The sequence below is a fragment of the Mesoplodon densirostris genome, chromosome 10, assembly GCF_025265405.1.
Source record: "Mesoplodon densirostris isolate mMesDen1 chromosome 10, mMesDen1 primary haplotype, whole genome shotgun sequence".
Classification (NCBI taxonomy): Eukaryota; Metazoa; Chordata; class Mammalia; order Artiodactyla; family Ziphiidae; genus Mesoplodon; species Mesoplodon densirostris.
Window position 1 is genome coordinate 21,157,029 of NC_082670.1, and position 14,382 is coordinate 21,171,410.

The following is a 14,382-nucleotide window of genomic DNA, read 5'->3' on the forward strand; positions in this document are numbered from 1 at the left end:
TAGAATAAAAAAATGTATGTAATGTTTTCCTCCAAAAATATTAAGCAAAACTTAAGATACTTAAGATACTTGAGGAAAACCTATAAGATGTGAAAGAAAGAAGAAGATAAACCAAAGAACTGAGCTCAGATAATTCAGAGTACAGTAGAGGACTTTAAAAAAATATTGTAATTAGTAAGTTCAGAAGGAATTGAGACAATATTATATCCATAAAATAGGAATGAGCTGCTATGAAAAAGAATAATCAGAGAATAAGAAACAATGCTTAACAGTTGAAAATATGAAAACTGTAATATAGAATTAAATTAACCAGTAGGGCACAAATTAAGCTGTTTCTCTGGTAGAAAACAAGAGAAAATCTTAAAACATGCAGTAAAAAGACAGATAAAAAATAATGAGAGAAAAGTAAGTCAGAATCCTGAAGAGATTAAAAGTGACCAAGAGCCTTCTAATAGGAACCTTGAAATTTAAAAAGAGACATAATAGAAAAAGTTAAAGAGAAAATAATAGAAAAGCATTTCATATGAATCTTGGGGTTGACCTACTGAAATTGATATGGATGAATGGGTAAAGGTCCACACCTCATCAGAACACTGAGAATAAAGAAAAAACATCTTAAAGAGTTCCAGACAGAATAAACAAGCTATCTTACAAGAGAACTGGAACCAATTCTTAGCATCAATCTCAATTACTAGAAACAAATGAGGTTCAGAGGGGGATTTGTTTTGGACCAAGAATTCTATATCTAGTCATTTTATCAAACAGATGCGAGGGCAGACTAAAACTGTATTCGGACATGGACCCAGAAATTTTACCCCCAATATTCCATATGAAAAAAGGCTTTTTGAGGAAATTTTCCAGTGTAACAAAGAAAAATAAAAAAGTATACAATACGAGGTATAAATAAGAAACTGAACCAGAAACGAAATCATAGAAGTTATAAGAGCTGAAAGAAAGCTTTAAAAAGTTGCCACTTTGGGAAAATCTGCTTTGAGCTGCAGAATTAAAAGATACAGGATTACATTTCTTTCTCTGTGAATCCCATAATCATAATTCTGTACCTGCATTTTAGTGGATTTAAAATTTTAACATCAACTTAGACAGGAAGGGAACACCTAATTATTGCTACACTAAAAAATGTACATGTTGGAAATTTTAATGTAAAAGTAATGAAACTAATTAAAATTAGGAGTTGAAGAGGGAGAAAGGTGAGTGGTAGTATAAGTATACTAAATTTTTACTTTTTGTTTCATGGAATAATCTATATTCTATAATTCATAAATCAAAAATACAGATGTAAATCTACTATTTAAATTTAAAATGGAAGCCACCAAAAGAATTAAAACAGAGGGTTTTCAAAAATGTTTATTTCAGCAGATTGAGAGGAACTGACTGGTAGGGAAAGTTTTGTCATTTGAGACCATTTTGTATGGTTTGTTCTATTTTCTTACCTTGGGCAGATGTCATTTTAATTTTTTGTTGTGTCTTTGGTTTTGGTATCAGGGTAACACTCATCTCATAGAATGACTTTGGAAGCGTTTCTTCCTCTTCAATTTTTTGGTATACTTTGAGAAGGATAAGTGTTAAGTCTTCTCTCAGTGTTTGGTAGAATTCACCTGTGAAGCCATCTGGTCCTGGACTTTTGTTTGTTGGGAGTTTTTTTTTTTTTATTACCGATTTAATTTCATTACTGGTAATTGGTCTGTTCATACTTTTTATTTCTTACTGATTCAGTCGTGGGAGATTGTATGTTTCTAGGAATTTATTTCTTCTAGGTTGTCCATTTTATTGGTGTATATTTGTTTGTAGTAATCTCTTATCATTTGTATTTCTGTAATGTCACTTGTAACTTCTCTTTCATTTCTGATTTATTTATTTGAGCCCTCTCTCTCTTTTTTCTTGATTAGTCTGGCTAAAGGTTTATCAGTTTTGTTGATATTTTCAAAGAACCGGCTCTTAGTTTCATTAATCTTTTCTATTTTTTTTTTTTTTTTTAGTCTCTCTTTCTTTTATTTCCACTCAGATCTTTAGGATTTCTTTCCTTCTACTAACTTTGGTTTTGTTTGTTCTCCTTTTTCGAGTTCCTTTAGGTGCAAAGTTATGTTATTTATTTGAGATTGTTCTTGTTTCCCAGGATAGGCTTGTATTGCTATAAACGTCCCTCTTAGAACTGCTTTTGCTGTGTCCCATAGATTTTGGATCATTGTGTTTCCATTTTCATTTGTCTACAGGTGTTTTTTGATTTCCTCTTTGACTTCTTCAGTGATCCATTGGTTGCTTAGTTGCATATTGTTTAGCCTCCACATGTTTGTGGTTTTGCACTTTTTTTCTTGTAGTTGATTTCTAGTCTTATACTGATCAGAAAAGATGCTTGATATGATTTCAATATTCTTACATATATTGAGAATTGTTTTGTGACCCAGCATGTGATCTTTCCTGGAGCATGTTCCATGTGCTCTTGAAAAGAATATGTATTTTACTGCTTTGGGATGGAGTGTCATTTTAATTTTTTGTTGTTCCTTTTTCTTAAAAGAGAATGAAGGAAAGATGTCCATAATAAATGAGTTGTGTGTAGTCTTTAAGTAGGTAAAATTATATGGATGACTGTGTAGATATGCATAGAGATTTGTGAAAGAGTGTTCACCAAAATGTTAATGATGGTTCTCTCAGGTGCTGTGATTAGGTGATTTTTATTCTCTTACACTTCACAGTATTGTTTGAATGCTTTACAGTAAACATGTATTATTTATATAAGAAAAAGTAAAGTGATATGTGTTGAGAAAAAGAAAAACAGTAATTATGAATATTAGTGAAGTAACAGGGAGTTTTGAGAAGGAAAACATTATTTTGACCTTACCAGTGCCTTAAAAAAATCTAACTTTTTTTCCTGCAAGGGACTAATATTAGCCTTTAGTACTTTATGGTTTACTGTTATTTCCTGGTTTTAGCATTTAACATTAAAAGCAATGAGAGTGCTAAAATCTTACACTGAACCTTTGCCTTGGGTTCTTTTATGAGCTACCATAATGCAGGCTTTTCTTAATGCAATATCCTTTTAACTTTTTTCCTCATTTACAGGGGTTTTGCTCATCCAAAAAAATTACTGCCACAACCTTTAATGCTAATTCTTAAAAGTAAGTTTCGTCTTCTCAATCAAGAGGAAATTATACACAGGAGGCATATACAGTTGTTTCATTCTGCATAGGTGACGTCATTCTGAATTATTTGAGTCATTATGTAGTAGGTATACTGCCACCTTTTCGCTTTGGGGATTTCTTAGGACATGATGATTAGCAGTTTTCAGACTTTAATTGTTTCAGTCACCTTAGGAGAGATTTATCTCCTACTTATTGAAACTTCTTATTGAAGTTTCCAGAAATAGGAACACAGAAAGAATAGACCCTCTGTGACTACTTCTGCCAACCACATAGCCAGTCATCATTCCCGGGTGACACTGAGGGATTAAAATATGTTTCAGTGAAACATGGAAGTCTCATAATTGTTCACATATTTGTTTTTGTCTCTAGTCTTTGTTTAGGAAAGACCTTCACATGACGACACTCCACCTCTGACCTTCACATGACTCAACATTCCACCTCTGCTTTTGATCTCTTCTTTTCCATCTTATAAACACTCTTAATCAAGAGTTAGCAAACTTCTTCTATAAAAAACCAAACAGTAAATAGGCTTTACAGCCTGTATGGTCTCTGTTACAACTACTCAGCTGTGCTGTTGTAGAGCAAAAGCAGCCATAGACAATATCTTCATCAATGAGTGTGGCTGTTCCAGTAAAACTTTATTTACAAAGACAGGCCCAGAATTGATAACCTATGCTAAGTCTTCTCACCCTTAAAAGAAAAAACAAAACAATTTTATTGCCTAGACCTATTTACTTAGCACACTCTCTTTCCTTCCTTTCATGTGCAGATTTTTACACTTGCTTTCATGACTTCTTTGCTACCCACTCACTTTGCAACCTTTCAGAATGTGCCCTCTGTCCCAATCTGTCTGCCGAGATGGCTCTCAATGGACCTGGTCACCGAGTCAGAGGGCTTTTCTCCCTCTTCGTCTTTTGATGAGAGGAGGCCGTCCGTATGTGTAGTGGTCAGGAACTTGGGCTCTCAAGTCAGATGACCTGGATTTAAGTACAGGCTCTGCTATTCCCTCTCGGTGGGAACTGTTGTTAGTCATTTACTAACCTCTTTAAGGCTTGATTTCATCTGTGAAAATGGGGAAAATGACTCAGAAGGTGCTGTGACAATTCAGTGAGGTGATGCGTGCAAAGTACTTGGCTCCTCACTGGTAAACATTGTTTGTAGCTATATTTTTATTACAACGATTATTATCATTATTATAGACTGTTTCGTCTTTCTTAAGACGCACTTCTTGGTTCATCCGACAGTGTGCTGTTCTGAATATTTTTCTGCTGCTCTTTGTCTCCTTTCTACATAACTTTCTCTTTATCCTTCAAAGGCAATCATTTTTCAGAGTTTTGTACTTAGTGCTATCTGATCTGCTTTTGCCATTTTTAACTCTCTTATCTGTGGATGACTCCTGGATCTATCCCCTCAGTCCCTGTTTCTTTCCAGAAAATCCTTTTTTTCAGCTGCTTGTTCAGCATCTTCATCCAGATGGCCCTCTGAGATAGCACGGTCACTAAGACCAAACTCATCCCTTGGAACAACCGATTTTGCCGTTTCTCTCAGTGACATCATCATTCACCGAGGACTCCTGGAGTCATCTTGGATGCTTCGTTTGCTTTCTTCATCCAAGGTCACTATTCACTGCCCATTTACCTTCAAGGTGTCTTTTACAGCCATTCTTTTCTTTCCGTTTCTATTGCCTGTCCTCTTGTAAAGCTTTTTATTAACTCCCTCCTATGTCTTCTTTTACAAGCACTGCAAGAACTAGTTTATACATCTTCCATGTCTCCTTGTGCTTTTTTTTTTTTTTTTTTTTTTTTTCTTTTTGCGGTATGTGGGCCTCTCACTGTTGTGGCCTCTCCCGTTGCGGAGCACAGGCTCCGGATGCGCAGGCCCAGCGGCCATGGCTCACGGGCCCAGCCGCTCCGCGGCATATGGGATCCTCCCAGACCGGGGCACGAACCCGTATCCCCTGCATCGGCAGGCGGACTCTTAACCACTGCGCCACCAGGGAGGCCCTCTCCTTGTGCTTTTTACAGCCCTTTTCCTTTGTATCAGGGAAGCCGAGTCACGGTGAGTGTTATGGGGTAAGGAATTTTTAGATCTTCACAGTTGTGGGAGAAGCTGGGGGAATAGATGCTCTATGCCTTGTACACGGTGTTTGAACTCCTTAGCCTGTGCCTGAGTCTTATACTATCTTGCCTCAACTCAGCATTCCAATCTGATCTCCCACAATAAAGTACCTCTGTTCCTAATCAGGAAATAGGAATCACAAGTGTCTGGATATGCCATTGCTTATGTTCATTCTTTGCTTTTAAAATTCCCTTCTCTTTTCTCAGTTTGTAGAAATCTTTCAGGACCCAGTCTAAAAGCTACCTTCAGCATCAGCTACATGTGCTCCCTCTCTTGACTGAAATCCTTTAGAACTTTTTATCATTTATTTAGTCATTGAATAAACACTTATAAGGGTCTGTGATATGGCAGGCATATACAGGAGATGGAGCTTTGGCAGTGAACAAAGTGTGCCTGTCTTTGTGGATATTACATTATGCAAACTTTATATCTTGTGTTATTGTTAATTGTGAATATTTCTTTCCACTTCTAGATTTTTACATTGCTTGGTGGCAAAGGGTATATCTTACTCAGGACTGTATCTCATTCAATGCAAGGTGTTGAGTATATTTCTTTTGAATTGAATAAAGAAATAGACGTGGAGGAAGATAAAATTTTCCACGAGTAAGCTATTTGCTGGGACTGAGAACAGTTGTAACAAGTTGCAAGCAACCAAAGATGGCATTTATTGCTAATGGTTCTAAGTTCTGCACTTGGGTTCTATAGCCCAGTATGTTTGGAAAAGCCTAAGTGGTCACCACCAAGTGAGATGTGAGTTGCTGTGTGATTTAGTTGCCAAAGAAGCCAGTTTGATTTATACCACATTAATGAAAGTACACTTCCTACGTTAAGAAAGGGGATAGCCCCGTTCAGCTTACTTATCCACTCTTCCTGTGTTACAGTCTATTTGATTGAGGGGTGGGGCATGTTTTGTGATGGTCTTAGATGGAGGGAGAACTCAGAGAAGTGACCTGGGGTGGACAGGGGGAGGTGGCAGTCAGGGACCACACAATGGTGTCACAGTAGAATGGTAGAAGGAACTGGGAATGTCAATCCTGAAGAAGAAAAGATTAGAGAAGAAAAGATAGTTGTGTTCAAACATGGGCAAGACTGTCACATGGAAGAGAGCTTGTGACTGTCCAGAGTGCTCTCAAGGGGGAAGACATGTGACCTGTAGAAGAACATGGGAAGATAGATGAGGACTCAAAGAAGACCAAGTCCAAGTACATTTCCTTGGAAAAAAGTGAGCTTCTCAAACTATGGCAGTTAACAACTTTCCTGGGGTGCTTTGGAAAATGGAACACTAGGGGTTAGGGTAAAGTAGGGAGTTGAAAATCAAGAGCCCAAATGCAATCAGCTACCCTGAGGTCTTTCATGAGATAACCAAAGAGATGACAGTCTTTCAGACTGCAGTTTCCTTTGTTTTTATTTGTGTATCTTAGGGACTTGAATATGAACTGAGAGTCAAAATCCTTGGTTTCCTGTTTTCAAAATTTCCAGTTGGTACTCTGTGTAATCACTCTGTGTCATCTTAAATAGTTTCACTTTTCTGGGCCTTGAGGTCTTTAGTTGCAAAGCATCTGAATGTGATCTATTGGGCTATGCTGAACCTTAGCAAGTGTGTGTACAGAAGGATCTTTGAGACTTGTGAGATTTAATGTCTTATTTGAATCGAAGAACGAAATTTTTATGTTTCTTTTGGAGTGATTTTAAAAGTTCTACTTAAAGACCATTTTGCTGAGTTCATTTAGACCCTCTCTCCTTGGTGTATGCTTAATGGCACACTCTTCAAGGGTCTCTGGTCTCTCATGATTATTAAAGATGATCAATTTTATGGTACCACATCTACATGCCTCTCAAATTAGACTTTTGTGGCCTCAGATGTATATCAGTTCCTTTCTTAGTACAGGGTTCATTTTGTTTCTTGAAATTAGGTATTCATTCTTGGTGAGATATGAGTTATTGATGACCATTTTTGTTTCAGGAAGCACAGATCAATACAATAGTTGGAAGAGCTGGAATTTATATCAATTAAGATAAAAAAAAAACAACATAGTTCTCTTCAGGACGCTGTGTAAATGCAGAAAATTAAGATGTGGTCCCTGCCTACAAGCTTAGATTTTGGTCAGGGAGATGATTATTATATGAGAAGCATTATTCATGTAACTTCTTTTTCCTACGGGAGTTGCACATAATTCACTTATGTAGCCTCAGTACATTTTACAGTCATAGGAGCTGTTCTTTTTTTTTTTTTACTTTTATTTGCATTTATTTTTTGTGTCATTTATTACTGGACCATAAGTTTTTGTTTCTTCAGTTTCTTCTGGGATATCTTTTTCTTCTGTGCAACCTCCTCTTCTGGTTTAGGAACAATCTGTTCTTTTTCAGTGAAGATCATCTCAATGTGGCAGGGAGAGCTCATGTATGGGTTGATCTGACCATGAGCTCTGTAAGTCCTGCACCCCATCCTGGGGGCTTTGTTCACCTGGATGTGCTCAATGACCAGAGAATTTACATCTAAGCCCTTAAGTTCAGCGTTACTCTCTGCATTTTTGAGCATGTGCAGTAAAAGTTCAGCACTCTTTTTTGGGCCACCAACCCTGTGTCCAGCCCCATTGTTTGGCCAGGGCACACCTACCAGCTCCACCATTGTAACGGCAGAATGGCACACATTGCTTCTTTAAAGTGACATCCTTCAGATACTTGGTGGCTTTTCGGATATGTGTACCCTTAATGGCCTGGGCAGTTTCACGAGTGTTCTTAAAGTGAACACAAAGATTTGAACCTCTCGACTTGCATGATTTTGTGGGGTTTTCTGGGTCAGGTGAATAATGAACCATTTTTAGAGGTCATACATTAACATTAGCATCACTGACCCTTTGTCAAGAGACTAAGTGCTTTGAATGATGTTATTTTACTGGGTTGTCTTCATCATACAGTAGAAAAGAAGATGGAGTAGATGTTACGAACCTGATTTTTTTTTTTTTTTTTTTTTGCTGTACGTGGGCCTCTCACTGTTGTGGCTTCTCCCGTTGCGGAGCACAGGCTCCGGATGCACAGGCTCAGCAGCCATAGCTCACGGGCCCAGCCGCTCCGCGGCATGTGGGATCTTCCCAGACTGGGGCACGAACCTGTGTCCCCTGCATCGGCAGGCGGACTCTCAACCACTGCGCCACCAGGGAAGCCCTGATTTTTTAAAAGAGAAAGGCAGGAGAATTGGTGATGCTGCAGCAAGTAGACGCGGGCTCTATAATCAGACCTTCAGTTTGCTGAGCAGTGTAGTAAAGTCTCTATTATGGTGGAATTTATGGGGGAAGGAGGGCTGATTTTGGCTTCCTATAGCTGTTGTACCAAATAATTCAAAATAAATAGAGAAGTGTGAATTTAAATAAAAAAGATTGTTGCTGGATCGTCACCTTTGCCGAATGAACTATCAGGTAGGATGGGACTTGATATGTAGGGTCTCTGGGGAATAAATAATTTTTTTTTTAAGAATAGACAACCTACAGCTCTGATCAACACATATATATGGAATATAAAAAAGAAAAAAAAATGCTACTGATGAACCTAGTGGCAGGGCAGGAATAAAGATGTAGACATGGAGAATAGACTTGAGGACCTGGAGTTGAGGGGTGGGAAGCTGGGATGAAGTGAGGGAGTAGCACTGACATATATACACTACCAAATGTAAAATGGATGGCTAGTGGGAAGCAGCCGCATAGCACAGGGCGATTAGCTTTGCGATGACCTAGAGAGGTGGGATAGGGAGGGTGGGAGGGAGGCTCAAGAGGGAGGGGATATGGGGACATGTGTATGCATATGGCTGATTCACTTTGTTGTACAACAGAAACTGACACAGTATTGTGAAGCAATTATACTCCAATAAAGATCTATTAAAAAAAAATTGGAGAAACTTTTAAAACCACACTGTAGTTGTCTTTTTCTTCAGACGTCTTAGCTTTGTTCACGTTTCTCTTTATACATACAAATAGAATAGAGCATAATCTTACCCTTCTGTACTAGTTTTTGTCCACAGTAGTGATCTGCCACTACCCTGTGGGTTTTATGTTTAAATCCATGAAACATCTGAAAGTGATTCAGATATAATTAACATGGGAGAAGGACCTTAATAGAATAGAAACTAGATGTCATTCACTTTATTATTGCCTATGTTAATATAATAAAACCTCAGTTTGTGCTTTTTTTTGGTAGAAAATTACCTGATATAATTGAACTAATTAAAAACTATTAATTTCCAGGGATGTTCTGATTTCCATAATATTGAGACCAACTGGCTGTGGGCATCATTTTGTCATCAACTGCCTCAGAATTGTACATCTCCTTTTTCTGTTTCCTCAGTACCCAGCACTATGTCTGACACATAGAGGGTACTCAATAAAAATTAATGAAGGAGAGTTACTATCAAGCAAAATGTCACTGGGTAGCTGTGAGATTCTGAATCATCAAGAAGTATTCACTTTTGTTCTACCTGCTGCATTTCCTGAGGCAGGAGAGGGGACCAAAATCTCTTACATGTTTGTTTGGAATTAACGTTGCTAAAGGTTTCTTATAGAAATAGATAAATTAATAATTGGCTATAAGCTGTCTTCTTGAAGATTCCAGTTAGGAGAAGTATTCATCCTCATTCAGTGTTTCCTTTTGTCTGAACGTTGGCTGTGCTGACTTGGATGCTTGCTCTCATTGTTATGTGTGGAGCAGATGATTGACAGAATATGTGTGAAAGTACAAGATCATCTCAACTCTTTACGAAACTGTGGGGGAGATGCTGTCCAGGAAGATCTAAAATCAGCAGAAAGGCTCATGCGTGATGCTAAGAACTCTAAAACGGTGAGTTTCACTTCCAGCTACATGAGTCCTGTGGAGTAAAAAGACTTTTTAAACTAGTTTTAGAAACTAGTTCTAACTAAATTTACTTTTCTACCCAATTTCAAGGTTACTAACAAGTGGCAAGGTGAACTGAGTTAGTCTTTGCCTCCTTTCTGTACCTGTGCTAATTACCAATAATCAAAATGCAGTTGTTCCTCAGAATCTGCAGGGGGTATTGGTTCCAGGACCCCCTGCAGATACCAAAATCTTGTGGATGCTCAAATCCCTTATATATAAAATGGTGTAGCACAGGTGAGCCTCCTTATCCACGAGTTCTGCAGCCTCGGATACAGCCAGCCGGCTGTATAGAATTAAAAGCAGAGGGTCGGTGTGATTTACAAAGGGTATAATCAGGTTCTAGGTAACTGGGAGGTAGTTGTAGTTTCAACAAGTAGCAACTCATTGCACATGATTCTACTGCCAAACTGATAGCACGAAACTCTCCTCTGTCACCTCTAAAAGGAAGCTTCTCTCAACTTAGACTGTGGTCCCCAAAGTGTGATTTCATAGAGAAGGGACTAACTGGGAGTCAGAAAACCTGGGAACTGGTCCAGGTTCTGCTATTAGAATCACACAATCATTGAATTTTATAAGTAGGAGGAACCTCATGGATTAGTCAAATACTCTCACACCCAAGATGAAGACATTAAGGCACAAACAGGTAAGGTACTGTTCCTCTGGTTTTAAAGCTGGACCTCAGTTTTTTAATTGGTATAAAAGGGCCTTTCATCAAGGTCTTTGTTTATCTCTAGTATTTCTCGACCCTTTTTTATGAACTCTGCAGTGACTTTGGTGCTTATTTAAATATTTATTATGGAGAGGTTACTTTTATTTTTCTTACAGTTGTTACCAAATTTATACCACGTTGGTGGTGCATCTTGGGCAGGAGCCAGTGGCTTGTTATCCAGTCCAATTCAGGAGACCCTGGAATCAATGGCCGGAGAAGTTACGAGAGTTGTAGATGAACAGCTCAAGGTTTGTGGTTTCTGTTATTTTGGAAAATGAAATCGTTATGACTTAACTATGTATGATAATATTTCATACCATGCTATCCTATATGTTATAGGCGCGTGTGTGCGCACACGTGTGCATGTGTAATAAAAATTGAATACCGTGCCTTTCCCAGTTTCATTTGTATTTTTTGGAATAACTTTTTGCATAATAAGATCAAGTAAAACCTATCAAATTCAATTTTGTTTTTGATGGTAAATCTCTAACCGTATCTAACGTATGACAGGTTGCTACTGATAAGAGAAAGATTGATTTTTGCTTAGAAAGAGAAGTCTGCTTCGCGAAAAAATATCTCCTGTTATTACATTCGATTTAGAGAATGGGAGAGGTGACAGGAGCTGTATGCTTACAGTGCCAAGCTGCTGCGTATATGGAGAGTTTGCCACTAGGTAAAGAGCTGGTTGAAAGATTAAAAAGGGATTTAGAATGAAGTTACAAGGCACCCAAAGTAGCAGAGACTTGGCTATAGGCTCATAGGTTGAAAAAAAAAAAGTCTTTGAAATTTAAGTGACGAGAGTAACCTAAGACCAGCTTTTTCCTAAGGTAACTTCAAAAAACAGCTCCAGCAGAAGACATTTCACTTTCCGAAAGTTTTCATCATTTTCAATCTGTCTGTTCAAGGATGCCTTAAAAAGACCTTGTCTAAATTTCTGTATTTATTTGGTTTGTTTTCTTCTGAGAACACAATTGCTGTAGCTCAGAGGGATTTGATGAGCAACTCAATCATAACTTTGCAGTATGCTAATTATTCTGTTTGTAAATTCAATTAACGTGAGAGAGAACGTTGTGGATTATTTAGGCGTTTAAGCCCCTTTCTTCCTGTAGTACAATACAGAGAGACTCTTGTGTGTCATTTTTATTTTACTTAACTGTGGTTATTTTGAATACATTCTGAGCAAAGCCAAAGGGGTAGGAAAAGGACTGGTTGGTTGATACAGAGTTCTGCTAGATCAGTTGTTACCTAACAGCACTTGTTTTATCCTCCATGAAGGATCAAATATGTAAAAAGGATACTTTCTTACACATTTAAAGTCATCTTTGTTGCTTGTTTACTTCTGAGTGTAAAAATGAAACTACTCTTTGTGAAACATTTGAACGGTAAAAATCACTTGAAATCCCGGAGATAGCATCATTCTTAATATTGTAGTGAATTTCCAGACATTCTCTGTCTACACACACAATTTTACGTATGTGATCATACTATACGTGCTTTTTTATATTTGGTACAATATCGTGAATACAATTCTAGATCAGTGCGTACTCATCATCATGTTAGTGGCTACATGGTATTTCATTGTATAGACATACCAGTGTACTGGAGAAGCTCAGTCCTCCTCTGTGTCTTTCCTTTACTTTCACACAGAACTCCTCACTTTTGACACTTCTGGTCACCAGATGTGAGGGGTTCCCCCCCCTCCCCTGAGCTGGGTGTCCTACTATTTAACTCAATTCAGACACTGTCTACCTGGAGATAGCATTAGATCCCACAGTTTAAGGGCTCAGTCCCACAAGACTGCCCCCGCCCCACTTCAGATACCAGCTGGGAGTCCAGTTTGCACCTGAGCTCCCGACCAATTGGCAATAAATCCGAGGTTCTTATAACCCCTCCTCCAGTTCAATTAACTTGCCAGAGTGGCTCCCAGAACTCAGGGAAACACTTATGTTTACCAGTTTATTAAAGGATATGATAAAAGATATAGATGAACAGCCAGATGAAAGAAATGTACAGGTCAAGGTATGTGGGAAAGGTTTCAGGGCTTCCATGCTCTCTTGGAGCACAGCACTCTCCCACACCTCCACGTGTTCACCAACCCTCTGAACCCATACTTTTGGGGTTTTGATGGAGGCTTCGTCATGTAGGCATGGCCAGTCATTAACTCCATTTTTAGCCCTCCTTAGGAGTGGGGTGTGGAGCTGAAAATTCCAAGCTTCTAATCATGGCTTGGTCTTTCCAGTGACCAGCCCTCATCCAGGAGCCATCCAAGAGCCCACCCAATAAAGCAAAAGACACACCCCCATCACCCAGGAAATTACAAGGGTTTCAGGAGCCCTGTGTCAGGAACCAGGATCAAGGACCAAATATTAGAACAAAAGATTCTCCTAGTGTTCTTACCACTTAGGAAATTACAAGGGTTTCAGGAGCTCTATGCCAGGAACTGGGGACAGAGACCAATATATATTTTCTCTTATCTCACAGCCAGCATAATTTATTTTCTAATTTCTGGTTAATCCTATTAGAGTCATTGCCTGTAGTTGATCCATTCCAAGGTCAAATGGTACACACATTTTATACGTTCGTATGTATTCACAAACTGTTTTCCAGTAGTGTACCCAATTGCTTGTTTTGTCACACCCTCACCAATACTAAGCATTTTAACGTTTTAATATTTGTCAGTGTAACAGGTTAAAAAAAATCTCATTTTGTCTTTTGGATTTCTTTAATAGCCAGTGATGCATCAAGTAATTTTATTATCCATTTGTATTTCTTCTTTTGTAAATTACATATTTGTATCTATTGCCTAACTTTTTCCTTTAAAGTTTTTGTAAGAATTCCTTATATACTAAGAATGGGCTGTCATTTAAATCAGCACGAAACATTGCAACTGGAACTTTCCTGTCAAACAGCTTCCTACGGGCACTTGTTTCAACTGGTCTAAACCACAAGTTATCCCTTGAAATTTTGGTCCGTTTCCTCCCCAGCACACCAGATGGTTGGAATTGACTCTTGCCAGTCATTCTTGGGAGGGAGTAGAAGGCAGAGGTCTAAAGTAAAAGGCATTTGAAGTTTTAAAAGCCTGAAATAATAACAATATATTTAGGACCAAAAATATTTTTCTGTAAATAGACATTCCCCAAATTTTTTGAGGCTGACCTTTCTGGCCCCTTGTCAGTGTCACCAGTGTTCTCCGTTCATTACAGCTTCCTTATTTGCAAGAGTCATCGCTTGCTTTTCTCTCATTCTATCTCTGAGGTCCCAGGCTCCCAAATGCCCTGATTTTTTCTATTCCACACTCCCTTGTTTTCTTTACTCTCAATCCTTTTGAGTTGCAAGTTCTTTTCCATTCTCTTCCCTTCAGGGACTTCTGGCATGAATCAAAGCAAATCCTCAACCACAACTTCTTAATTAAATGTTACTTATTAATTTCCCTTTCACTGAGTTCACAGTTTTTGATACTTTCAACAGACTATAGACAGTTACTTCCTTTCTTTTTCCTTCCAGCTGACCTGA

General features: G+C 38.3%; 1 protein-coding gene and 1 pseudogene across 3 annotated transcripts in view; one reads left to right on the top strand and one right to left on the bottom strand.

Moving 5' to 3' along the window:
* The window catches only part of CARMIL1 (capping protein regulator and myosin 1 linker 1), a 317,490-nt gene that overhangs the window by 229,377 nt on the left and 73,731 nt on the right, over positions 1–14,382 (top strand). For all 3 annotated transcript variants that reach the window (XM_060109371.1, XM_060109372.1, XM_060109373.1), the window contains exons 25-26: positions 9,975–10,103; positions 10,986–11,117. In XM_060109371.1, the coding sequence (XP_059965354.1) occupies positions 9,975–10,103; positions 10,986–11,117 (261 nt within the window). The remainder of the gene's footprint in view (positions 1–9,974; positions 10,104–10,985; positions 11,118–14,382) is intronic.
* On the bottom strand, positions 7,543–8,095 carry LOC132497234 (large ribosomal subunit protein uL22-like; annotated as a pseudogene).